This window comes from Thalassophryne amazonica, chromosome 9 (genome assembly GCF_902500255.1).
Source record: "Thalassophryne amazonica chromosome 9, fThaAma1.1, whole genome shotgun sequence".
Lineage (NCBI taxonomy): Eukaryota > Metazoa > Chordata > Actinopteri > Batrachoidiformes > Batrachoididae > Thalassophryne > Thalassophryne amazonica.
Window position 1 is genome coordinate 48975137 of NC_047111.1, and position 27564 is coordinate 49002700.

Genomic DNA, 27564 nt, shown 5'->3' on the forward strand with positions numbered 1-27564 from the left:
TGGGTAAGAAAACGTTCCATGTAATTGGCTGGATCCTCTTCAGATTGCACCAAGTTTGCCTTCAACATGACTAGCCTGGTGCTTTTCTGATCAGGCATCAGAAGACGTGGCACCCACCGAGCTGACACCTTTGACATTCCAAGTTCTTCATGCAGAATGTGTTCAATTATCTCATGGGATATTCCCACAGCATCTGCTAGCTGATAAATTGTCGATCATCTGTCGTCCATCACCATTTCATGAACAAGGTCAATGTTTTTCTGGGTTGTGGCTGTTGCAGGCCGCCCAGACCTTGGGTCTTCTTCAAGGCTCTCTCTGCCCCTCTTAAATTGTTACGTGTTTGGATGCGGGTTAGAGGAACCGAACCAGAGTCTGACAGGACCCAGCATTAAAAGAACAGAGAGAGGTTCCAGAAAACAGATTTATTATCCCCAGTGCAATAAAACAACATAATTTTAGCGGCCTGGCGAGGTGGAGGACAGCGCGCTCTCAACAGCGCCAAACGGACCGGAGCCCCGGCAGTTCTGGACTCAGGAACCCCGCCGACACCCCCCAGGTGGTCATGACAAGAACTGAGCCCATGAAGGACGAGAAGGTGAGGTAAGTCCACACTATTTTACACACTATTTTACACAAAATGCTACTCAGAGATGCACACCATCAGCAAACACATTCAGGCTTAATTTCAGGCTTAAATTAAAGGGGCAGCTCCTCACAGCAGGAGAAGGACCAACAATCCACATGCCACGGCGGTGAGGAGCTAATCAAACAATTGTTACAACAGTTCAAATAGAGCTGCGTGGGAAAACGCCAAATTGCTGTTGTTAATTACTAAAAGTCATTCAAAGCCACAGTTACCTCTGAAGTGTGCTGATGGATCATGACCCTCACCCATCTTCCTTAACAGACATGGTGTGTCAAACCTGGAGCAGTCCTCAGCGTCATAATGATAAACATACGGTCGTCACAAGGTCGAGTCTCCGGCAATTCTGCCCTGAGCATTCATGGCTTAAATGCAGAGTTTCATCAGAATATCAACTTCAGCTGAGAGTCCTGTGGATTTGCACGTGAGCTTAATCATCAGGATATTCACTTCAGCTGGAAGTCCTTTGCAGGAAGTTGGCTTGATGAGGGTGAGGGACGCTTCAGCTCAACACATTATACTCAGAGTAGAGCCACTAACCACCTGGGGAGCAAACAAAAAGAAAAGGCAGTACCAAAAATCCAGCCAAACCCCCCAACACACAACAGTACCCCCCTTCAATGGGAAGCCTCCCGGCGACCACACAGACCTGTCCAGAGAACGGCACCCCCCCCCCCCCCCCAGGGTCCACGGCAAGAAACAGGTGGTGCGACACCGCAGGATCCACAGCAGGAAACAGGACAGGGCAGCGAGGGGACAAGGCAACGTGACCGGAAGGTCGGCTGGCAGCAAAACAAAAACAGGCCCAAACACCCCAAGAGTCCCACAATACAGTCCAACATAAAACACAAAGCAAACAAAAAAAACCCAACACACCCCCCCAGAGGAATCCACAATCAAACCCCAGGGGTGCAAACAGGGGGATAAAATAAAACAAAAAACAAACACCCCCCCCCAGGGGACCGTCTCATGAAATCCAGGGGAGAAAAAGAAAAAATACAATCCCAAAAACCCAACAGAGCCCCATCAACACAATTCAAACACAATCTCCATAAAAGAAAAACAATGTAACACCCCCGCAGACAACATGTAGAGCCCAACACCCCCCAAAGGACATCATCGCCAGCTCCAGGAGTAATAACCATAGCCGAGGTCCTTCTGTGATCCAAAGTCATATACGGGAGCTTTAGTGCCTCCCAGAGGACCGTCCCATCAAACCTCAGGAGACACCCCCATGACCAAGCAACCCAGCCCCGGCCACACATGGCTAGTTGGCCCCACAGTCGGTTCCCCCCAGAGGACAGTACCATCAAACCCTGAAGGTGGAACTTGGGAGGAAAAATAACACAAAAACCCCAAGCCCCCAGTGGACATACACAAACAACCGTGGGGGCAAATAAAAACAAACGGAAACCCTGTTGCCCCCCCAAGAACCCCGAGCGACCCTGGAAAACCCCCAGAGCCAGTCGTCAGCTAACGTCTTGGTGAACGACACAAAACAACTGACTCTGAGGGAGAAAACAGGAAAAACTAACCCAATCCCACCCCAAGTGCAGAGGAAAACCGGAAATACGTCCAGTGTCACCACTATGACTATACTTAACAGTCTAACGGGATGGGTGGAACAGCAGAAATGGCATACGGCTCAGATCGACGCCACCGCTCCGGCTGTCAACCAGCTATCAGCTAAAGTACATTCCCTCTGCTCCTTCATCATCCCCCAGAGGACATTTACAATCAAACCCTGGGGGGTGGGACTAACAGAAAAAGAAGGACTAACAAACAATAAAACATATAATCACCTGAGTCCAACCGAGTTCCAGTCTGCCTGTCTGTCCACTCCACCAGGACCGCTGGAAATGCTATCACCCACAAAAAACATATTGCAAACCCCCTAATGACATTATTCAACAAGAAAATAAAAACAGACCAATAGTAAAAAACTAGTGGTCTGTCATTTCTAATTAAACCATATGTTTTTCTTAACACTTGGAGCTACGTCACTTATGTTCCCGACGCCCCTTTGACCGGGGCAATATGGATGTCTCAACCCTACCGAGCTGCATTGGCTCCTCCACTGGGGGAGCTAGAGTCCCAGTCGGAGGAGTCTCAGTGGAGCGAAGAAGAGACGGTACTGGTCTGTGTCGGGGAAAACCCCGAGATTGCAAGGCCCGTTCAGACGTCTGCCCTCTCTCGCTCCCACGCTCCTTCATCCGATCATCTAGACGGATAACCAAAGATATCAGTTCATCTAAATCCTTTGGCTCGTCTCGGACTGGTAGTTCATCTTTAAGGGAGTCATTTAGACCCTCAACAAACACCCCCCTTAATGCTGCGGCGTTCCAACCAGACTGTGCAGAAAAGATACGGAAGTCAACGGAATAATCCGCCGCACTCCACCTCTCATGTCTGAGATTCAGCAACCGTTGAGTAACGGTGTTTGTTTTTAATGGATGGTCGAAAACCAATCGGAATTCCCGGGAAAAATCCTTGAAGGATTCAAGCAGAGATGACTTATTGCTCCACAAAGGAGTGACCCAAGCCAAAGCATCACCTCAAAGCAAATTTGTCACATACGAGACACGGCTACTTTCAGAAGAGAAAGAAGACGGTCACCGAGCAAAACCAGAGAACATTGCATCAAAAATGGAGCGCAGGTTTCAACATTTCCTGCATATGGCTCCGGATGACAAATAACTGGTTTAGGAGCCGAATCCCTTGAAGACGGAGTTGCCTGCACCGGTACCGGTGGTGCCGCAGCTAGAGCAACAGGACATGGAGTGGCTTGCGCAGCGAGCTCCGTAATACGAGCATCTGCTTGTTTTATCTGGGTTGAGAGGATCTGCAACTGCTCCCAGATTGTCTCCAAGTGTTTTTGGACCTTTTCTTGGAACTGAACTGCCTCTGCCGCTGGGTCCATACTGGCTGGCCGGAGACTACTGTTATGTGTTTGGACACGGGTTAGAGGAACCGAACCAGCGTCTGACAGGACCCAGCATTAAAAGAATAGAGAGAGGTTCCAGAAAAACAGATTTATTATCCCCAGTGCAATAAAACAACATAATTTTAGCGGCCTGGCAAGGTGGAGGACGGCACGCTCTCAACAGCGCCAAACGGACCGGAGCCCTGGCAGTTCTGGACTCAGGAACCCCGCCGACACCCCCCAGGTGGTCGTGACAAGAACTGAGCCTGTGAAGGACGAGAAGGTGAGGTAAGGCCACACACTATTTTACACAAAATGCTACTCAGAGGTGCACACCATCAGCAAACACACTCAGGCTTAATTTCAGGCTTAAATTAAAGGGGCTGCTCCTCACAGCAGGAGAAGGACCAACAATCCACATGCCACGGCGGTGAGGAGCTAATCAAACAATTGTTACAACAGTTCAAATAGAGCTGCATGGGAAAATGCCAAATTACTGTTGTTAATTACTAAAAGTCATTCAAAGCCACAGTTACCTCTGAAGTGTGCTGATGGATCATGACCCTCACCCATCCTCCTTAACAGACACGGTGTGTCAAACCTGGAGTGGTCCTCAGCGTCATAATGATAAACATACGGTCGTCACAAGGTCGAGTCTCCGGCAATTCTGCCCTGAGCATTCATGGCTTAAATGCAGAGTTTCATCAGAATATTCACTTCAGCTGAGAGTCCTGTGGATTTGCATGTAAGCTTAATCATCAGGATATTCACTTCAGCTGGAAGTCCTTTGCAGGAAGTTGGCTTGATGAGGGTGAGGGACGCTTCAGCTCAACACATTATACTCAGAGTAGAGCCACTAACCACCTGGGGAGCAAACAAAAAGAAAAGGCAGTACCAAAAATCCAGCCAAACCCCCAACACACAACATAAATTCAGCTGCCCACTTCTGCACTGTAGATTTGGAGGGAGCTTCATCCCCTAATGTAGCAACCATATCTGCATGAATGCCCTTGGGCTTTAATCCCTTCTTATGCAGGTACTTAATCACACCACGATGCCAGATTTTGTCCATTTTTGCCGTTTCCCTCTACCACAAACTTTCAAACTTGGCTATGAACCACAAACTACCTCACAACCTAGAAGAAAAAACACAGTTAGTCATCAGAAGAGTTGAACTTAATGCATCCCAAGTTTTATTGAAATGGCATTTCTCCTTCTTGGTGAGCCTTAGAACTTTTCAGCCTACCCTCGTAAATGTCGCTATCTCGGTACTTTCTACCATCATTAAAAGACATTATAGTCGTGTCTTTCACGAATGATACTAATGAAGTACTTGGTTTCCTCCTCGCTCCAAAAGTGTGGTGTTGTCCAGGCCACGTGTGGATATCTTGTTTACCTCTGCTTATGGTGTTCGGTGGGTTGCCCGCACCGCATACAAGTAGTTGCCGTACTCAAAAGACCAAGATTCCTTGCGGATAGGACATGCGCAGAACACAAAATAATGTTCCTTTCTATGGGGATATCCCGATGCGCGTTTATATGACCTGATATTCGGGTTAGAAAAAGAGTAACCCAGGGGTCATATGTGGGTTTTTAAAAACCGGAATATGAGCATATTCAGGTTTTTGCGAGTGTTTACATGGCCGTGCGCAACTGGGTTATTGCTAATATTCCGGTTATGCATGTAAATATAGTCACTGCTACTCTGACATCAACAATCAACAATCCAACACAAACTTTAAATAGGAGTCCAATAATAATAATAAAAAAAGTCACATCAGAAATTAGTGCAGCTTTTCATTCTAACTTCATCCTAACAGCTCTTAATGCCTCCAGATGGCTTACAGTCAGGGTTGGGAGGGTTACTTTAAAAATGTATTCCGATACAGTTACTAGTTACCTGTTGAAAAATGTAGTCAGTAACGTAATCCAAGTACCATAATATTAAAGTAATGTAATTTGATTACTTTCAATCACTTCTGGATTACTCCAATATCAGATATGCTAATACAGACAAAAGAAACTAAATAGAAATAGTCTTGACCACAGAGTACAGTTTATTCAGCAAAAATAAAACTGTTTCTTTTACATGGCATGCTCTGTTTTACTTCACATTATGAATTAAGAGCACCACAATATTGTTTTAAACACACCCAGTGTTCACCTGCTAAATTTTCAACAAAAAATGCCAAACAAATGAAGGATAATGAAAACTCAGGCGTGTGCAGATGAATTTGTATTTAAAAGTGGCTTGCAGAACAATATACAAAACAAAAAAAAGTCTACTACTTGTTCAGTAAACATAAAATTAACTTACTTTAGTCTTTCACATGGCATTCGCACCATGTTTAACATATCAGTCCACTTATTGAACTTTCAAAATAAGAACAGCATAATGAAAACCATTAAGTAAATACTGTCAGTAAGGAGGCGTGGTCGCCATTTTAATTCCGGGCAAGTTAGTGATTTGCGTGCATAGAAGTTCACGAAACAGGTGGAATATGCCGGAAAGCTGCGCATGTTGGCAAAGCCACAAATGGAGGAACAAGGGAGACAATATTTCCTTCCATAAGTAAGTGGTTTTGGTTATTCTTGTCACTTTGTCGGTGATATTTGGATGATAAACAGCTGTATGTCTCCTGTCGTACCTGTGTCGCCCGATGACACGGACCATTAACTCTTCACTTATGTCTAGTTGATATTTTCCACTGCTAGACCAATGTCTAGTTAAAATACTTGTCGTTAGTGAGTAAAATTGTTCAACAAGACTGGGGATTTTTTTTTTTTTATTTGCACCTTAAAATAATAAGATTATAATGACCTGCGCTGTGCTGCTCACAGTCACACCCACACATAGAGATGTGGACCCACACCAGTGACTTCATGAATGAAACTCGATCAATAAAGGATAATTGTGTACAAATATAATATCTATAAATGTATTGTAATGGTTTTAGCTGCAGCTCAGCAGCTTGAACAGCGCAGATCTGTGTAACTTTCAACACTAATATTTGAGAATGTGTGAGTGTCAGAGTAAGTTTAATACTTTCCTGACATAATTTAATGCAATTTAATTTTACTGGCTCGATATTCAGGTCAAAATGGTATTTTAACACGTATTTTGCGAGCATTTTTCTGAGTGTGTTCAGTCGCAGATCTCCATTGAAAATGCATTAACATCCGGGTACTTCATCAATATTTTGCCCGGTTAGGAGACATCATGTCACTTTCCATGAAGGGACGTTTTTGTTTCAAAGAAAAAAAATATATATTATATACAGATAATATCATAAAATGCATTAAAATTGTAATCCTGCAAACTAATCCCCATTTTTACTAAATATACCTGTAATCTGAATACATCTTTTTTTCTGTAACTGTAGCGGAATACAGTTACCTTTTTTGTATCCTAATTACATAACGCCGTTACATGTATTCCGTTACTCCCCAAGCCTGCTTACAGTGCAGTGGATTTGTTTTGTGTATGTGTGTTTGGAGAATTAGCATTGTCAATTAGCTCCTCCAAATCATCGTCCATCAGCAAAACAAACTCTGTATGTTTAGCTAAATGCTGCCTGCACTCGTGGGCAGATTTCGCAAATGCATGGAGCCAAATTTGCACGCTGAATGGAATCAAATTGCATTCTAAATAGAACGCAACACAAATGGGACAAATAATCCATGTCATGTGACATACAAAGCACCAATCAAATGACAAGGATCCACTCAGCTGTTATATAATATGTGCTATGTTGCAGATGCAATCCTCATTGTGCACTGTTAGTAACTCAGCATGTAGGTGTATTTGCAAGTGGAACGGTGTTTGCGCTCTTTTTTACACACTCAAACCATTCAGTAAACCAGGTCCTGTGTATCTGCAACATTCTCCATTTTTTATTTATTTTTTATAGACCAGGCAATATTGTTTATGTGTGATCTTTGTGTATGTCTGCATGGTGTTTTTCTCCTATTTGTGGCTGTGTGTTTGGTAGCCCAAGAGCTCATATATTTTTCAGCAGCCACACAAAGCTGTTATATATTTAGCTCTAATTATTTTTCGTATGGCTTTTCTGCTCATGCCAGCAAAGTTGAAAAGTGGCCACAGGCTGAAATGTTGAGTTATAATTGTGACGTGAGGCCACCAGATGATGCTGGCAGCCGCTGCTGTTTGCTATTCATGGTATCGAAGCAAAGTAGCAGTACTGTTCATCTCCATGTATCTGTGTATAAGTAAAGGCAAGAAAACAAACACCAATGTATGTGTATATGCAAGTAGATAAGAACAATTTTGTGGTGTGCATTGTAGAACTTCTAGGTAAGATTTGTAAATTGTTACAAATTGTTAGTCAGTAAGTGAAGTGAAAAGCAGATCACATACACGTCACTGTTCGCTGAAGAGGAACAGTTTACTGAATCTTCAGCAACAAAAGGAGAGGAAACACTTCCAGCTGTGATTGATGAACTGACAGCAGGCTTCTTAAAGTGAAGGAATGGATCTGAGTGTGAGGCACGGCGGGTGAGCAGGTGATTGTCCAAGAGGCAGAGCTGTGTGTCGGTAAGGTGGAGGGTCGGAGCTGGAACAGAAATCAGCCTGAAGCTATGTGTAAATGACTTGGAGGAGTGTGGAGGGGAAGGAGACATGCAATCACATGGGAAATGGTCCTGGACATAATGAAAACACAATCAGTCACAAGATACAGCTTCCCACGATACACTCACTGGAGAGCAACCGAGAATTCGAACACCATCCTGGTGTCACATACCGAATGGTCCCACCTAAAACTTGGTCCGCCCTGCCTTCACTGTGCATGCGTCATCAGCCACAGTTCACTGATTATCACTGCACTCAGCGACAGGGACAGATATCTGAAGCTTTTGTACAACAACCATTTCCACATAAATTCAACATTATTTCATCATAATAGACAGAGGAAGCCATCAGAGCACCGCAGCTACACGAGCTGCTAGCTGCTGCATTCACTGTGCCACCGTCACTTCAAAGCGTCACCGATTATCGCCTTGTTTCTGCTTAAAACAGCCCATTTTCTGCTTAATACTGACTTTAGAATGATTTAAGAGGTTTTACCTTGTCATCTGATGGTTAATAATCACATTAATCCCTTTGATTGCTTTGGATGAAGAGAGTCTGTATCAGATGAGCTGCTGAGCTCTGGAGGCAGAGCGAACCAATTTTTAGGGGGGGAGTGTTAGGTCTGCGACACCGCAACACAAACGATCTGGTGATTGAGTGGCTGAAGCCCGGGGGTTGAAATGCGGCAGGTGGTGAAATGATCTTCTGCAGATGGGAAGACTTAAGGTGCCCTGACACTTGCACGACTTTGATCCGCGCACTTGCACGCACATCGTTGTGACTATCCCACCTGCTATGTTCCCAGCTGGACGCTGTGCTTTGTTCTGCTGGTTGACGCTGCATATATAAAATTATTATTTTGTAGCAGATGATTCATTTTCTGTCTGAGTTAGCTGTTGAAAATTGGAGTGTAAATGTAATTTCGTTGTTGTTGCACTCGTATAATGACAATGACAATAAATCTCATCTCATCTGCTGCAAATCAGAAATTATCTGCAAACCATGAATTGCAAAAGGTAAATACTTAAAAAATATGTCATGATTTGTCTTATGTTTCGCACATATTCATAATTCGTGGTCTTAGATTTTGCTTTCCTACAGGAACACCTTAGGGGAAAATCGACACTTTGTACGGTCACAGTGCACTGTTGCTCCCCCACAAGACTTCCAGCTTTCCCTTCCACAGCTCGTCTAACCCCTCAGGGACACAGAGGTGCTCATCTCCGTTCGGGCACATGTCAGAATGGCCCCTCTCTGGAGGAATTTCATTCATCCAGGAAAACCCACACTTTATGTCCAATCAAAGTGTGCCATCATCGGCTAACCCTCGCCCGCTTCTCGCCCACCTGCAGACTTCCAGGTTTCCCTCCCACAGCCCCACTGACCCATTAAGGATACAGAGGGCCTCACCCCCCGGCTGTGTGTATGTCATTCTGGGGGCCCTGTGCCCATCCCCAGAAGAATTTCATTAATTCACGGATGTTCACGGTTTGCAAACATTTTCATTAACTGTTTGCAGATAATTCACGATTTGCAGCAGATTCATGTATCAACATGCCTCATATTCTCTCTCACACACACACACACACACACACACACACACACACACACACACACACACACACACACACACACACACACACTGATGTCAGCCTGCTACCATGAAACTGCACACAGGGAGCAACTTGGGGTGGTTTAAGGACATTGCCCAAGGACCCTTAGGGATTTTGCTAACATGGATTTGAATCCAGGATCATCTGTATCAAACCCACTGCTTTAACCTCTACCATCACCTCAACATCAAGGACCACTCTGTGCTTATTTGGCACTTTTTCCCCAGCATGATCCAACATGCATGTGCCTCACTGCCAGCAAGGACAACACAACGGTATCACCTGGATGTGGCAGATACATGCATTTACAAGAGATACATAGACCTTGGGTCTATATGAGTAAATGAAATTTGGGACCCAGGGTGCCTCTGCAGGGTGGTGGATGCAGTACCTCAGAGCCCCAGTGCATGCACAGACCTGACCTGACCAAATAAATCAGTGTGAACTGCATTAGATTTTTAATTTTATATACAGTGAATGCAGAACATACAGTACTGTATGGGATACGCAATGTAGTCTCAAGGTGAAGGCTAATATTTATGCCTTCTCCCTTCTTTCACATACAGTAATAACTGAGCATTCTAAATAACATACAGTTTGGAATTTGGATTCAGACTGACTATCCATGGTGTTGTTATTGCCACGGCTTGACAGTATGACGTCAACATTTGGAAACACACCGCCACATTTTTATCTAGAAGTATGTATTTCAGTCATACTGTTGATCGCCATGACATAATCTGTTGGTTTTCATAGTCTCAGGGTTTGGAACAGTTGAATGAGAAAGCTTAGTATGATGTGCAGTATATATGCAGCTTTCTGTTTGGTTCGTCCTGTTGGTTTACACTGTCGGCATACATCATCGCTCATAACCCCAGAGCTTTCTAGTGTGTGAATTCAATTCATTTTGCTCCCAGGCTTCTTTATAATGATTCAGAAAAACAGACACACACACGGAAAAGCCCACAGGACTTAGCTGAGTCAGGTCAGATGACATGACAGACTTGGCAGGCATCAGGATATCTTTGTGTGACTAAACCTGTTTGTGACACCCTGTTAACTGTTTCTATTAATTGATAGGTGCTGCATGCTGTAGTAAGAATGTGCCAGTCAGGCTCTGGAAATCATTCATTCATTCATTCAACTTCTACCGCTTCGTCCAATTAAGGGTCGCGGGGGGCTGGAGCCTATCCCAGCAGCCATAGGGCATGAGGCGGGGTACACCCAGAACAGGACGCCAGTCTGTCGCAGGGCCACAAGCAGACAAACAAACACAGACACACCCACACACACACACCCACGGACAATTTAAAGATTCCAATCCACCTAACCCGCATGTCTTTGGATGTGGGAGGAAACTGGAGCACCCGGAGGAAACCCACGCAAACACGGGGAGAACATGCAAACTCCACACAGAAAGGCCATGGGAATTGAACCCACGACCTTCTACCCACTAAGCCACTGTGCTGACCGCTCTGGAAATCAGTGAGAATTTAGTGTGCAGTAAAGAATTAATCTGGAATGTACTTGCAGGACAGCATTTGTTGTTGAATTGTCCATAAATATAAAATAAAGATGTACACAAATCTGTCCTAAAGTTGCGGGAGGAGAGTGGGCGATCTTTCCTTATATGTGTGTTTTTTTAAGCTATTTATTTAGTTCTTTCTCTGTATGAAAACATTTTTCCATGTTGCTTAGCAACTTTGTATGTTTTCTGTTTTATACAAATATATTTGTGTATTTAATTTATGAAATATGAGTTGGTCAACAAAAATCCGAGGTCTATTAGACAATAAACCGACCCTTTTATTTTATTTTTTAACTATATGGATTTGAATGACGTGCGATTACACCAATCATGCTTGAACCCTCGTGCGCATGCGTGAGTTTTGCTCACGCGTGTCGGTGACGTCATTTCCCTGTGGGCAGGCCTTGAGTGAGATGTGGTCCCGCCCTCTCGGCTGAATTCCTTTGTTTCACACGCTGCTCGAGACGGCGCGCGTTGCTTTATCAAAATTTTTTCTGGACCTGTGAGGAATATCTGAGTGGACACTATTCGAGAAATTAAGCTGGTTTTTGGTGAAAAGTTTAACGGCTGATGAGAGATTATGGGGTGTTTCTCTCGCTGTAAAGACTTCCCACGGAGCGGGACATCCTGCAGCGCTTCCAGGCGCCGTCGTCGGCCTGTTTCGAGCTGAAAACATCCTAATTTAAGGCTTAATTCACCCAGGACGTCGTGAGAGAACAGAGAAGATTCAGAAGAGGCCGGCATGAGGACTTTATGCGGACATTCCACTGTTTAAGGACATTTTTTAATGAAAGACGTGCGCGCAAATTCGCCGAGTCGTTTCCGTGACGACTCGGCAAATCTGTGTGCGCCGCGACAGGAAAAACACCTCCGTGTTGAAAACCATTTGTAAAATTCAGGCGGCTTTTGATGGCTTTCAACAAGTGAGTAACTGAGAAATTGTTTAACAGCTTGGGCATGTTCCAACTTGCCCATTAAGGTTTCCAACGGAGGTGTTTTTCCTGTTGCGACCCCCCGCGGTCTGGTCCGGCCCGACATGCGACTCTGCCCACACGTTCTTTCATTACAAAATGTCCGTTAACAATGGAATGTCCGAATAAACTCCTCATGCCGACTTCTTCTGAAAGTTCTCTGTTCTCTGACAACTTACTGGGTCAACAGAGCCTGAAATGTGGAAGTTTTCAACTTTCAAGTTTCAAGTTTTCAATGGCAAGACGCTGCCGCCTCGAAGTGCAGATCGCCGTCAGGTGCCATGGGCCGTCCTTAAAGCGACACTACAGACCAAAATCTCTCATCAGCCGTTAAAATTTTTACCGAAAACCAGCTGAATTTATCGAATGGTGTCCACTCAGTTGTGCCTTACAGTTTTGAAAAAATTTTGATCAAACAAATCTGAGCCATTCCTAAACAATGAAAAAATCAATGAGAGGGTGGGCGACTCCTCACTCAGACTGCCCACAGGCGAATTACGTAACCGACAGGTGTGAAAAAACTCTCGCATGCCCACGAGGGTTCACGCATGTCTGATGTAATCACACGTGATTCAAATCCATATGGTTTTTGAAAAAAATAATAAGGTCGGATACTTTTCTAATAGACCTCGTACTTTCTTATGATCCCAGGCAATACATTTGGCTATAATCTTTTGAATCATTAGTCATTCATTTGAGCATTTATTGGGAAATTACTGAGAAACATGTTCCAAGGTCCTTCAAAATGATATATATACTTCATGCAGTTGCAATGCATTAAAGTTGCACTGTGATGTAGCACTGTTTCTTGATTTTAGGAACGTTAACGTCATTGAATAATATATTGTACAATTGGGTTGGTGGTAGCTTGGCATTAGGTGAAATGTAAAGGGGCTGACATTACACCTAACCATAGCATGAGTTGATTGCCTCCACTGTCAGCAACAGGATTTTTAATGTAATTTAAAAAATACAAGCATGTGGTGGCTGAAGACCTGAGCAAGGGAAGCACTTTTTTGTAATACCATCATGAAATGTGTGACATTTTTGTGATGTAGTCAAGTTTAGTTCACAATTATAACCGAATCCTAATCATGACCCCCACGATCCCACCCCCCCACGCCATCCCAAATTTCATGTTCCCTTCACAAATTAATTTTGTAATACCATCACAAAAAATGTGATGCATTTCATGATGTTATCACAAACACTTTTTTTTGTGATGCTGGCAAGAGATCAGTTTACTTGAAGCAGTGATTCAATGGATTGAATAATTTAAACACTTTGAAAAGTCACTAACATCACATAAAGTGATGCTAATGGTCTATTGTCAGCATAAAAACTCACAACCGTCACATAATGCAATACCTGCAGGTATCACAAAACGCAATGCTAATGTTCTATCATTAGCATGAGCTCAGTGTCTCCATTGTGAGGAATGGCATTCATAATGTGCTTAAAAAACAAAGAGTTACCATTTTATTTTGATAAATCTTCCAACACATCTTTCTGTAATTTCACAAGAGCCCAACCGAGATAATATTTGTTGATATGAGCCTTTCACAAACATATTTGTATCAGCATTATTTTTGGTGATATCAAAAGTTATATTTTACTGAATAAGTCATGCAGAAAAAAGCTTTGGTTGTTGGAAATGGTGTCATTATGCACTTTGTCCAGTAGATGGCACCTTCCAAAATAGTTGAAGTCAATTTTATCCAAATATTGAACAGTGCAACATGGTGACTGCCGATCAAAGTGAAGGCAATGTTAGGGCAGTGTGCCGTACGTTGGTTGATTGCTTGAACAAAACAATCCAAGATGGCAGCCTAACTAACTAACATATACCAGACAGTTTTGGGCCCACCTCTTGCCCTAATTCGGCTGGGATAGGCTCCATCACCCCTCAAATCCTTGATTGGAGTAAGCGGGTGTAGAGAATGAATGACTGAATGATTATTATATTGTTGTTGTTACTATATAATTTTGCTCACCACCATTGACTACAGCTGATATAAAATTCCTTTTTCCTGTTTTTATGCAGAACCATCCACAGAACTGTCCCCCTCCAATTCTGAGTTATTCACCTTAATCCTTATGCATCCATTAGATGAGTCCAAGGGGTCCATTTTCATTCTTAGAGATAAATATACAGCTCCCGTGGCTCCAACTGAAAGCACATGTAGCCATTGTAACTTGCCTTTTATATATCCTTCTGCAAAGATGAAGTGAACCAGAAGAAACAAGTGTCTGTCTGTGTCTGGGTGCATCAGTGTGTGCAGGTGGTTGTGTGTTTGCATCTACTTTTGTGAGGTTACAGGAGTACAAGTGTATAAATGTGCCATGGCAGCAGTGCCAAGTAACTGGAAGCTATTTTAATGAAAAGCCCCATTCAGCGTTGGACTTGAAGGAAACACATTTGCTAAAATAAAATAACTTCCTTCCATGAAGGGCCCCAGCTGGTTGGCAGGCTTGTTGCTGGCTGGTGTGTGTGCATCAAAGTGGGTACAGCAGGCAATAAGCCTTTATCCTCTTTATTGCCCATCAGAGTGCAAGGCTTGAAAAACAACTACCCTATTGTTGGTCATAAATCAAAATCATGAAAAACTGTTACCAACTCAATTCATGTTTTCGATCACGGGGCCATTGCCATTACTTTAGTCTCATGATCATTCAATTATAGGTCACTCAGACAAGAAACCAAGAAGACCAATATATACTGTGACCAATATATACTATCTCTCATATTTCCCTCTACAGCATCATGAGAAATGCTGCTCTCTCTGGCCACTGAGGCTTTTTGTGCTCATGTGAAATCAGTTCTTTCATACACACCATCGCTTATACGGATAGTTCAAGTGGAAAAATGTCAGGTCAGGCACATGCTCGTACAGCCTGTAATCACATTCATGACATCACAGAACCATCCTGAGTCCTGATTGACAATCACTGAGGCAACCAGATCTTCCAAAGCCAAGCGAGACATTCCCACCCTACTGGCCTTTTCCAGTTGCAGGGGTCCTCTGCAATAAGGCATCTGTACACTGTACCATAATCAGCAATGCAGGCTACATGATCATAGTGTTGTAGCTGGTGTTCCTGCATAATGTATTTTATGTAGGGCTGGGCAATGTTAACGCGCTAACGTTGCGTTAATTATTGAGGTCATTATCGCTGACAATTTTGTTCCTCCCCTTAACGCTCTGTTTTTTTTTTTTTTTTTTTTTTTTTTAGCCTTTTATGACTGTTGCTCGTTGCCTTTTATTTTGAAAGTGTCAGTCGGGGGCGAGCTTATGCTGCTGCTTCCTGCCTATAGCTGAGTTCACACAGAAAACGACACGAGGATCGAGAAAAGTACAGGCTATGCAAAGCACAACAAAACAAAATGCAGAAAGATGCCGAACGTTTGAATGGACATTTTCGGTACAAAGTTCTACAGGATCAGGCCCGGATCTTTTATGCATCGTTCGTCATCGGTAAAAAAAAATCTTGAATAATCTCGAATAGCCGAACGTGTCCCCGCGGTGAACACAGCTTTTCGGTGGTTTTCATGTCAACCTATAGTCCGTAAATTATACAGATTTTTCCGGGTTTCAGAGTCATATGGACGTACAAGTAAAGTTGGATATTTAGGGTTTGGTCTGTAATAAACTATTTCTGCAACGCGGCTCCACTTTGAAACCATGAACCATTGAAGCAATGCTTCGATCCAGTAGCTCGTTGGTTCTTTGATTCACTGCTCTCCAGAAATGGCAAGCTGCTTCTTAACTCCTCGCAAAGCCATTAAAATATCATCAGTCACTTTTGTGTGGATTAAAGTCACTAACTGGGACTCTTGTCTTGTTGCTGTCAAGAAACGAGAATCGTCCTCTGTTCCGTTCACACAGCTCGAAACGCTGCACGGCTGAGACAGAGTCCGGTCGGAATTAATAACTTCAAAATGAATCGCTGCTTTAAATAAAATGACACCTCTTTCTAAATGTAATACAGACAAGAAACTACAATCGACTAAAACTTATTTTTTTCTCCCAAAATGAAACGTGCTGTATTTCCTTTTCAAATTCCATCCTGAAGTGAAGCACAGCAGCTGTAAGCTCAGCTCAGATATATGGAAACACATTCATGCCAATGTCTGAAAGGAAATGCTTTTGACAAAAACTACAGATTTTGTTTATTCCTATTTATGTCCAGAGATCAAGGATTCACCAAGTAGAGTTATTATGTACAAAGTTTAAGGATCCAGTGACCAAATTCATATTTATTTACTTTAAGACTCAATAAAATGTTCAATTTCAATTCAGTTTAATCGGCTTATAAAGTGCCAAATCTAAATATACTAAAACAAATACATCACAATTGTACACATATCAAGTTGTGGTATGTGTACAATTGTGACGTATTTGTTTTAGTACATTTAGTCATGGACATGAATATTGTTATTTTGATATGAAACAGGATAACAAATGACTTGCCAGTGGTTTTGTATTTGATTTCATTAGGGTGTTTCATTTGAAATTTACATTTTCAGAAAGTCAATGAGTTAATGCGATTAAGATTTTTTATGTTTGCCCACCCCTAATTTTATGCCTTATCTGAGTTTCCCTAATTCACTGATTGTACATTTGTACATGTACAGTATATGTCATTGTACATTGTAAAAAAAATTTTCTCTGCATTTATCGCATCCTAATTACAGTTAGATACAATCCAACCACTAGGAGCAGTGGGCAGCCACAGTCCAGCACCCTGGGACCAACTCCATATGGAGAGACACTGCCTTGGTCAGAAGCAGAGAAAGGATCAGACCCCGAATAAGCATGTTTTTGATTGTGAGAGGAAATCTGAGTACCCGGAAGAAACCCCCTCAGACACAGGGAGAACATGCAAAGTCAGCGCAGGATGAGGGAGGAAGCGATTCCAGGACCTTCATGGTATGAGGCAACAGTGCTAACCATTAATCTACCATACCACTTTCGACCTCAAAGGCTAAGCTTCCAGAGACATGGATGTCATTGTTGTGATAACAACTGTAAGTAAGTAAGTAAGTAAATTTTATTTATATAGCACCTTTCACAGACAAGAGCCACAAGGTGCTTCACAACATAAAAGCAGAGTACACCACACAAAACATCAGACAATGGCCGAGACATAAAAACATAAAACATAACATAGGATCACAGAGCAGCCTAAAAGCTAAGCAAACGCTTGAGTAAAAAAGAAAGTCTTAAGTTGGCTTTTAAAAGTATCGACAGAGTCCAGTGAGCGCAGAGAGAGCGGGAGACCATTCCAAAGCCTGGGAGCAACAGCCTGGAAGGATCGCTCTCCTCTGGTTGCAAAATGGGTGCGAGGAACCATCAACAGATTTTGGTCCACAGACCTCAAAGCCCTGGCAGGGGCATAAGGCTGGATGAGGTCACAGATATAGGGAGGCGCCTGGCCATGTAGAGCTCTAAAAGTTAAAACCAAAATTTTAAAATTGATCCTGAAGGACACTGGCAGCCAATGAAGCTCCTTTAAAATTGGGGAAATATGAGTCCTTCTGTTAGCTTGTGTCAGAATTCTTGCTGCAGAGTTCTGTACCAACTGCAGTTGACGCAACTCCTTCTTGTTTAGACATGAAAACAAACTGTTACAATAGTCTAAACGTGTTGACACAAAAGCATGAATAATAAGCTCTAAATCATTTCGAGACACCATTTTCCTGAGCTTAGAGATATTTCTTAATTGAAAGAAGCAATTCCTCGTCAGCTGTTTACAATGCTGTACCAACGACATGTCTTTGTCAAAAATGACACCCAGGTTTCGAAGACATGATTTAGCAGACTGGCCCAGGTCTCCCAAGTACTGCTGAATACCTGGAATATGGGCATCAGGGGCAATAACCAATGTCTCTGTTTTGTCTGCGTTAAGCTGAAGAAAGTTATTCGTTAGCCATTGTTTAATTTCCGCCAAACAATGGAGGAGGGAATCAAGCCTCTTAATCTCAGATGGCTTAAAGGAGCAGTAAAGCTGGATGTCATCGGCAAATAACTGGTAAGAGACATCAGTAAATCTTTGAATGATCCTACCTAAAGGGATCAAGTACAATAAAAACAAAATGGGGCCCAATACAGAACCCTGAGGGACTCCACATAACAGGTCCGCAGACTCTGACCTTATCTGGTTAGCAAAAACGCTAAAGCTGCGCCCAGACAGATATGAAAAAAAACACAGAAGAACTGACCCCGACAGTGACACTGTGACACTTCCACCTCATACAGAGTCCAGGAAGTCATTGAACACCTTGAGTCTGCATCCAGTACAATAAAATTGGGCAGTAAAACTCTTTAGTCCTCTTCTTAAGTGCAGCAATTGAGGCATCCATTGATTCTTTTAAGTGTAGAGCATCAGCCACAAAGTTAAGGTCAGTAAATGACAGAATTCAGACAGTAGCCAGAGACTGCCTTCACTTTACAACACAGTTACAGGGCTTAATAAAGGCCAGTTACGATGCCCAGCAACTTATTATGGATCCTGCAGATTATCTGTGTGTGCTAGAAACAGCAAAAACAAACTATTCAAATACCAAAATACTTCCAAAAACCAACTTAGGCCAGAAAGAAGCCATGATGATATTTATACTTTCATTCAATAAGTGCTCAGAAAGCAACAAGGTGGTTGATGAGTAACTTATTCTTCTGCCACTAACATGCTGTCGTTTGCCATGATTCTGAAGAGAAACTGTAGGCTTGATGGAGCATCGTACTTCAATGCTTATGTGGCTGGGGGTGACAATACCACAATGTGTGTGTTACCTGTTCACACATACAGTGAGGAAAATAAGCATTTGAACACCCTGCAATTTTGCAAGTTCTCCCACTTAGAAATCATGGAGGGGTCTGAAATTTTCATCTTAGGTGCATGTCCACTGTGAGAGACATAATCAAACAAACAAACAAACAAAAAACGGAAATCACAATGTTTGTTTTTTTAATAATTTATTTGCATGTTACTGCTAATACAAATGCTAATGCCAAATACATATTTCAATACCTGCCAATCAGCAAAAATTCTGGCCCTCAAAGACCTGTTTGTCCGCCTGTAAAAAGTCCACCTCCACTCCACTTATTATTCCAAATTAGAAGCACCTATTTGAGGTCTTTAGCTGCGTAAAGACACTTGTCCACCCCACACAATCAGTAAGACTCCAACTACTAAGACCAAAGAGCTGTCCAAAGACACCAGAGACAAAATTGTAGACCTCCACAAGGCTGGAAAGGGCTACAGGGAAATTGCCAAGCAGCTTCATGGAAAAAGATCAACTGTTGGAGCAATTATTAGAAAATGGAAGAATCTAAACATGACTGTCAATCTCCCTTGGACTGGGGCTTCATGCAAGATACCACCTCGTGGCGTATCAATGATACTAACAAAGGTGAGGAATCAGCCCAGAACTGCACGGGAGAAGCTGGTCAATGACCTGGGGGGGGGGTCTGGGGGTCAGAAAACCAGTCACTATCTGGTTTGACCACCATTTGCCTCATGCAGTGGAACACATCTCCTTTGCATAGAGTTGATCAGCAGCCAGACGCCATTGAATGTGAGCATTTGCCAACTCAAGTCGGTTACAATGACGAACTGCAGTCAGGTCGAGACCCTGATGAGGATGACGAGCATGCAGATGAACTTCCCTGAGACAGCTTCTGACAGTTTGTGCAGAAATTCTTGGGTTCTGCAAACCAATTGTTGCAGCAGCTGTCCGGGTGACTGATCTCAGACGATCTTGCAGGTGAACATGCTGGATGTGGAGGTCCTGGGATGGTGTGGTTACACGTGGTCTGTGGTTGTGAAGCCAGGTGGATGTACTGCTAAATTAATGCAGTCAGCAAGCCAATTGCATGCGCCCTCAAAACCTGCGACATCTGTGGCATTCTGCTGTGTGATAAAACTGAACATTTTAGAGTGGCCTGTTATTGTATCCAACCTAAGGCACGCCTGTGCAATAATCATGCTGTCTAATCCGCATCTTGATATGCCACACTTGTGAAGTGGGATGGATTATTTCATCAAAAGAGAAATGCTCACTAACACAGATTTAGACAGATCTGAGAACAATATTTGAGAGAAACAGGTCTTTTGTGTATATAGAAAATGATTTACATCTTTGAGTTCATCTCATGAAAAATGGGATCAAAACAAAAGTGGTGCATTTATATTTTTGTTCAGTGTAAATGCCCTTAACTCTGACATGGGTTATGTTTTAGCTCCAGTCCTGTTGTCCTGTTTTTGTCTATTTTGTAGTATAGTCGATCTCTGGTAATTTTCCCCTCTGTCTTATTTTGTGGTGCTCTTATTCTGATGTTTATTTTGTGTTTAGTTTTGACTTCTGGGTTGTTGATCTCCGCATTCGAATGTCCGCTCAGTACTGGTTTTAAGTGTTGTGTTAGAACGTCTCCTAGACGCCAGATTGTGGGTTTCCCCCTGTTCCCCAGTGGTGTGTGTCACAATGTTTAGTGACTCCATGTTGCTGGCTTTGCTGTGATTTTGGACCACTCTTTTTGCCTGCTGTTTTTTTGCGCTGGTTGCAGGGTTTTGGATTCCACATTATCGACCCTCACTGTCACTTGGGATTCCTGTCTTTTGCTTGCTGTTTGGGCTATGTGGTATGATATTTCCTGGATGCTGAACTCATTCTGTCTTTTGGACAATTCTCTTGCTGGCTTCCTTGAAGGACTATAGTTGTTAATGGAATCTGGTTGCTGAATTCTGCCTTGCTCTGGATTATGATTTTGTGTTTTTCCCTCAGAGAAGTTGAGGGAATTGGACTGATTGCTGTGAATCTGTACCAAGTCTGAACAATTGAGTATCATTAATATTTTTGTGGACAATAGAATCTGTGCAAACTATCATTCACTGTGGTTGTCTGCATTGGGATCCTTGCAAATTTAAAAGACTGGATTCAGAAAATGGATGGCTGGGGTTTGTTATCACCTAGGAAACTACTTTTTCTGCCTGAGTTTCTCTTCATATATGTATGCTCTCTTTCACTAATTATGTCTCAGACTCAGTTGCGTTGTCTGGTCACCCACTTCATATCAGTGCTTCTGCATCACCCGTACTCACTTTTTGGGATGCCACATCTCACTCTCTCGACAAATACAAAATTCAACAGCATTGATGTCACCTCATAGTCTGTGTACTTTTCATTTTTGGAATGAGTAAACCACAGTAAAGAAGCAAGCTGTTGAGGGACTCCAGAAATATGGAACAAACATAAGAAAATTAATAAATACAATTTTTGCAAGATTTAATTTTAATATTTGACTTCAGAATAGAAATGGGAAATGATTTAAAATAATGTGGAAAATGAAAAACTTTCACCTCAGTTGTCTGAGTTTACAGTCAGGTCCATCAGTACAACCCCAATTCCAATGAAGTTGGGATGTTGTGTAAAATGTAAATAAAAACAGAATACAATTTACAAATCCTCTTCGACCTATATTCAATTGAATACACCACAAAGACAAGATATTTAATGTTCAAACTGCTAAACTTTGTTTTTGTGAAAATATTTGCTCATTTTGAAATGATGCCTCCAACACATTTCAAAAAAACTGGGACAGTGATATGTTTACCACTGTGTTACATCACCTTTCCTTCTAACAACACTCAATAAGCATTTGGGAACTGAGGAGACTAATTGTTGAAGCTTTGTAGGTGGAATTCTTCCCATTCTTGCTTGATGTACGACTTCAGCTGTTCAGCAGTCCAGGGTCTCCGTTGTTGTATTTTGTGCCTCACAATGCGCCACACATTTTCAATGGGCGACAGGTCTGGACTGCAGGCAGGCCAGTCTCGTACCCGCACTCTTTTACTACGAAGCCACGTTGTAACATGTGCAGAAGGTGGCTTGGCATTGTCTTTCTGAAATAAGCAGGCACGTCGCTGAAAAAGATGTTGCTTGGATGGCAGCATGTGTTGCTTCAAAACCTGGATGTACCTTTCAGCACTGATGGTGCCATTACAGATGTGTAAGTTGCCCATGCCATGGGCACTGACACACCCCCATACCATCGCGAATGCTGGCTTTTGAACTTTGCGCTGGTAACAATCTGGATGGTCTTTTTCCTTTTTTGTCCGGAGGACAGGATGTCCATGATTTCCAAAACCAATTTGAAATGTGGACTCATCAGACCACAGCACACTTTTCTACTTTACGTCTGTCCATTTCAGTTGAACTCGGGCCCAGAGAAGGTTGCTACATTTCTGGATGTTGTTGATGTATGGCTTTCGCTTTGCATGGTAGAGTTTTAACTTGCACTTGTAGATGTAGCGATGAACTGTGTTAACTGATAATGGTGTTCTGAAGTGTTCCTGAGCTCACACAGTAAGATCCTTTACACAATGATGTCGGTTTTTAATGCAGTGCCACCTGAGGGTTCGAAGGTCATGGGCATTTAATGTTGGTTTTCGGCCTTGCCGCTTACGTGTAGAAAGTTGACTGTAGATGATTGAATCCCTAAATTTCTTGCAATTGAACGTTAAGAAACATTGTTCTTAAACTGTTGGACTATTTTTTCACACAGTTGTTCAAAAAGTGGTGATCCTCGCCCCATCTTTGCTTGTGAACAGCTGAGCCTTTTGGGGATGCTCCTTTTACACACAATTATGACACTCACCTGTGGAATGTTCCAAAAAGGTGTTCTTGGAGCATTCATCAACTTTCCCAGTCTTTTCTTGCCTCTGACCCAGGTTTTTTGAAATGTGTTGCAGACATCCATTTCAAAATGAGCAAATATTTGCACAAAAACAAAAAAGTCTATCAGTTTGAACATTAAATATCTTGTCTTTGTGGTGTATTCCATTGAATATAGGTCAAAGAGGATTTGCATATCATTGTATTCTGTTTTTATTGACATTTCACACAGTGTCCCAACTTCATTGGAATTGTGGTTGAAAATGAACAGTGATGCAACATTTGTAATTTTACCTCTGTACACCACAACAACAGATGTGATATCTGGATGTGCAAAGCAACAGAGGTACAAATTAAAAGATCAGTGCTGACACTCAGCGATTTGAGGAAAGTGGGACCGGAGTCATTTCCGTGATTAACAGCCCGACAATTTATTTTTTTCACACTTTGCCCAGACTCTGAGCTGCAGCCTGATGTGCACCTGTTAAATTAGACACTGCAAAAGGCTGTGATTTGACACTTTTCTGTTTTTATTCCTTCACCTGGCATCATATTTTAATAGTTTTTGCAATGCGCACCCTGATTACAAAGAGATCAGAAAAGTCCACAACTTTACAACACAGAGTCTGAAAAATATTGTAAAAAATTGTACAGTTGTACAGTTTACCTTTGAATTAGAGGTGATGACTGTTGAAAGAAAAGCTTGTTGAGGATCAAATTAGTTCAGAATAAAGCAGAATCCAGAAACGGAGAACTTTAAAACTGCCACGCATGTCATTGCATGACACAGAGTTACAGAGCTGCAGAAGCATAAATCAGGCTTTAAATTAATTAAATAAATAATCATAAATGGAAAATTTGTTAGCTTAACTATTTTTATATTTATTTTGATAGTACCTGTACCTGGATGTGTTGCTGTATGTGGTTAAATGATTAAAAAAAATGTTAAATACAAAACGTTCATTCAGTACCTCAGTGCAGTTGGAACCAAAATGGCGCCATGTTCTGAGTTGACGTTACTCTCCTCTATCAAGGGACTCTAACTAAACCCAGCAGAACTCCCTGTGTATCAAAAATTGAAGACCCTATAAGGGTTAAAGCATTCCTACCAGTAAGATTTTTTATCAATGTGGCAGCAGTATGAGGAATTATTGTTGTTGTCAAAATTTTGTGTGAAATTCTCATCAAATTGAATGCTTTGATGAATAAGATTAAAATTCAAATCATGCCAGTTGGTTTAAATTTGTTTTCTCAATTTTTTTGTGTGTTTTTGTTTGCTTTTGTGCAGTGCAGTAGTCAGTCAGCAGTTATATCGTCAGTTAAAACATTGAACACCTGCTTGTTTGCACAGTTTACATCTAAGTCATGCTTGATCAGTTCATAAATGTAAAATAAGAGTGTCCAATATTTGCCAACACTATTGGCAAGCACAGAGGCGATACTGCAAACACCACATTTTGCCAAATGTCAGTTTCTTTCCTTTATTGACTGCCAAGTATGAAATAGTAAAACAGACCTTTCAAACTAATTGGCAGTCAGTATTTAACTACGATTATAAATTGCAGCAAAAGGTATATTAATTACACTGTGGTTACCATGTCAACAATAATTGCCGTAGCTCTGTCTCCATCTTCAAATCAATGTCACCAGTAAAACACATTCATGGATTCTTCATACTCTGGATTGTCTTATTCTGAGCATCTGCTTTTGTTTTCACAGAGACAACTATTTAACAGGTATTATCAATTAATTATTTGAAAACAGTGGTTTACCTTTGACTCTTTGAAAATGTAGAGCAAGAGAGCCAGATGAGATGAGGGACAATGAGTATAGCAGATTTCACCTTTTCAAAAGTAACTTTGCACTATACTTGATTTGAATTTAAACCTCAAATTACTTCTTTTCCTGCTTATTTCTCAATGTTGTTTTATATTTTATTCTTTATGATTTGGCAACACTGTATGCAGTCATGCTAATATAGCAACTATGAAGAGAGAGAGAGAGACAGAGAGGTGAACTGATTTCATGATGCCTCTTAGAGAATAAAATTATAGAAGTTGGTGTGGATTTTCTTCCATTTTCGGGGGAATTTGTTTGGATTTCAGGTCTTCGTAAATTATGGCAATTTTGGTCAGAAACCAATTCAAAGAGTCGTGACAACACATCTGGCAACACATGCAAACCTCAAAAATACATAATCCACAAGTGATGAAGACCACCAAAAATATAAACAGTGCAAAGAACAAAGATCAGGATCACTGCATGTTTTTTTGTTTGTTTCTTTGTTTCTTTTTTGGTACATTTTCCATATCATCCAAACTTTTTCTAATGTTCATGTCTGCCCAGGACGTAATAAAATCATCAGCGTTTATGTATTTGCCTATTTGATTATTAGCAGGATTTCGTCAAAACTACTATATGGATTTTGATGCAATTTTCACCACATATAGATATTTGGGGATGGAAGACTCCATTAAATTTTGGAGGCGATCCAGATTCTGAATTTCAAGATTTCACTTTATATAAGCTTTTAAGGATTACATGAAAAACTACTTCATGGATTCTCACCAAATTTGTACTGCAAATAGATATTAGGACATGGAAGGCTATAATGTATTTTGGAGGTGATCCAGGTTCTGGATCGGAATCCAATTTGTGCACTTCACATTGTCGGATTTTGAGGATTACGTCAAAACTACTGAACAAATTCTCACCAAATTTGTACCACACATTGATGTTAAGTCTTGGGAGACTCCATTATATTTTGGAGGTGATCTGGATTATGGATCAGGATTTCACTTTGGAGACATTTAAGGATTACGTCAAAACTACTTCACAGATACTACATCATGATGTAAGGCTCCAATCACAAAGACACAATTTTGTTTCAGCTTGTGAGTGCAACATCTTGATCAGTTGGACCATTCTGGATCAGGATGCAATTATTGCAGTTTGTTGTGGAATTCTGATCGTGGTAAAGTCTGGGTCACAATGTGAATCATCTATCTGTTATTTTGAGTACTCATCAACCCATGGCAGATAGCAGAAATCTCGGATTGCTCTTGTTGGACTGTAATTTGTTCGAAGGAAAACTAACTGCAAGTTTATTTGGCTGGGATAAGTGTAACATCAATTTCCGCTGGCTGTCAGTACTGAAAGCCAGACACATACAAGCTCTGTGCAATATCAGAAGTTTTACTTTTAGAAAATTACTTTAAAATCATTTGGCCATATCTTATCTTTAATCCTTTCAACTCCCTAAGAAACATGCAGTACTTGCTCAATCCAAAATGCCTCTCTGTCTGCCTACCTATCAGAAATACATGCAGAATACTTTTTTCCCATCAGCTATGTAAGTTCTCCAGCTGAAAGTGCCTCACACTGCTGTCAGAAGTGTCTCCTGCCTGAACACATCAGGTGGAGGTGTGAAATACCTGGCTGAGGTTCCCAGACGAGTTTTATGAGGTCTTTTTTGGCAGCAAGAGATCGAATAAATTCATAATAGAAATTCAGCCTGGAACGTGTGCCAGCATTCACAGCAAGCCTGAACTGACATGCAGCTACATCACACCACTGCAGATTTGTGCTTGTGTGCAAACACATGCAGAAGGACATGAAATACAGTATGTTTTGGTGTCTGCATGCATATATTATGTATGTTTGTTTGAGATAAAAGAGTCTCTTTGTGCACAGTTCTTATTAATTTGCGTTTTTTGTCTTTTCTTCTTTTCTTACAGGGATACAGTCTAAGCCCAGAGTATGTCTTCCTTGAAATCACACTCAATACACACCTCCAGACACCTGCACACATCCTGTACCTACACAACAACTAGATGACAGACATTTGCCAAGGACTCTTTTATGCTCTCCCAGTGCATTGATTTTTTAAGTGTTCCCTTGTAAAGTGTGCATTTTCACAACAGATATCCAATCTTCTTTTGCCAGCATGTGCTGAGAACTCATTACTTGTGGGTCTGTGCATCTGGAACCATTCCAAACAGGTTGTATCTAGCTGTCCGTCTCTCATGTTTGTTCTCTTCTCAGATATACAGTGCTGTAAAAATGTCCTATTTCCTCTCTCTTTGCATATGTGTTACAACTGTCTTGGTTTTTTGAACAAAAGAATTACATAGACACTTTGACAGTTTCCTCACCTGACCCCCTGGAGGGCTATTTAAGTTGTGTTATATTTGTTTATCATTGAACACGAGTGCTTTTCAAAACGTGGCATGCACCTACTATGTAGATGATATTCAGTTGTACTATTTAGTTCATGCCTCACAGTGACAAATAACCCATTCTGCAGGGCTGCATTCTAATAAGGAATTGGATGAGTGATAAGGCAATTTTATGGCAATTATAATGACAGCAAAAGATGGTTGCATTTTGGGTTACCATAAAAAGTGGTGGTTTGTGGTTCCACATGCTCCAGCTGCTCGCACTGTGTTCATCCACACACACGAGCATGCACAAAACCATTGCAGCCGGATCATTCATGCCTGCTTGACCATGTATCCCTCCCGATGTCAGCTCAATGTTTTCGGGGTTCACTCATTCGGGCTGTTTTGCCGTGATTCACTCTGATTCCTATTTATTCGTGCCATGTGTGAAGGGGCCCTT

General features: G+C 41.8%; 1 protein-coding gene across 1 annotated transcript in view; it reads left to right on the forward strand.

The window, feature by feature from the left end:
* The window catches only part of gabra6b (gamma-aminobutyric acid type A receptor subunit alpha6b), a 139934-nt gene extending 112843 nt beyond the window's left edge, over positions 1-27091 (forward strand). The window contains exon 10 of the mRNA XM_034178008.1: positions 26682-27091. Within this exon, the coding sequence (XP_034033899.1) occupies positions 26682-26694 (13 nt within the window). The 3' untranslated portion in view covers positions 26695-27091. The remainder of the gene's footprint in view (positions 1-26681) is intronic.
* Positions 27092-27564: the final 473 nt, after the last annotated feature.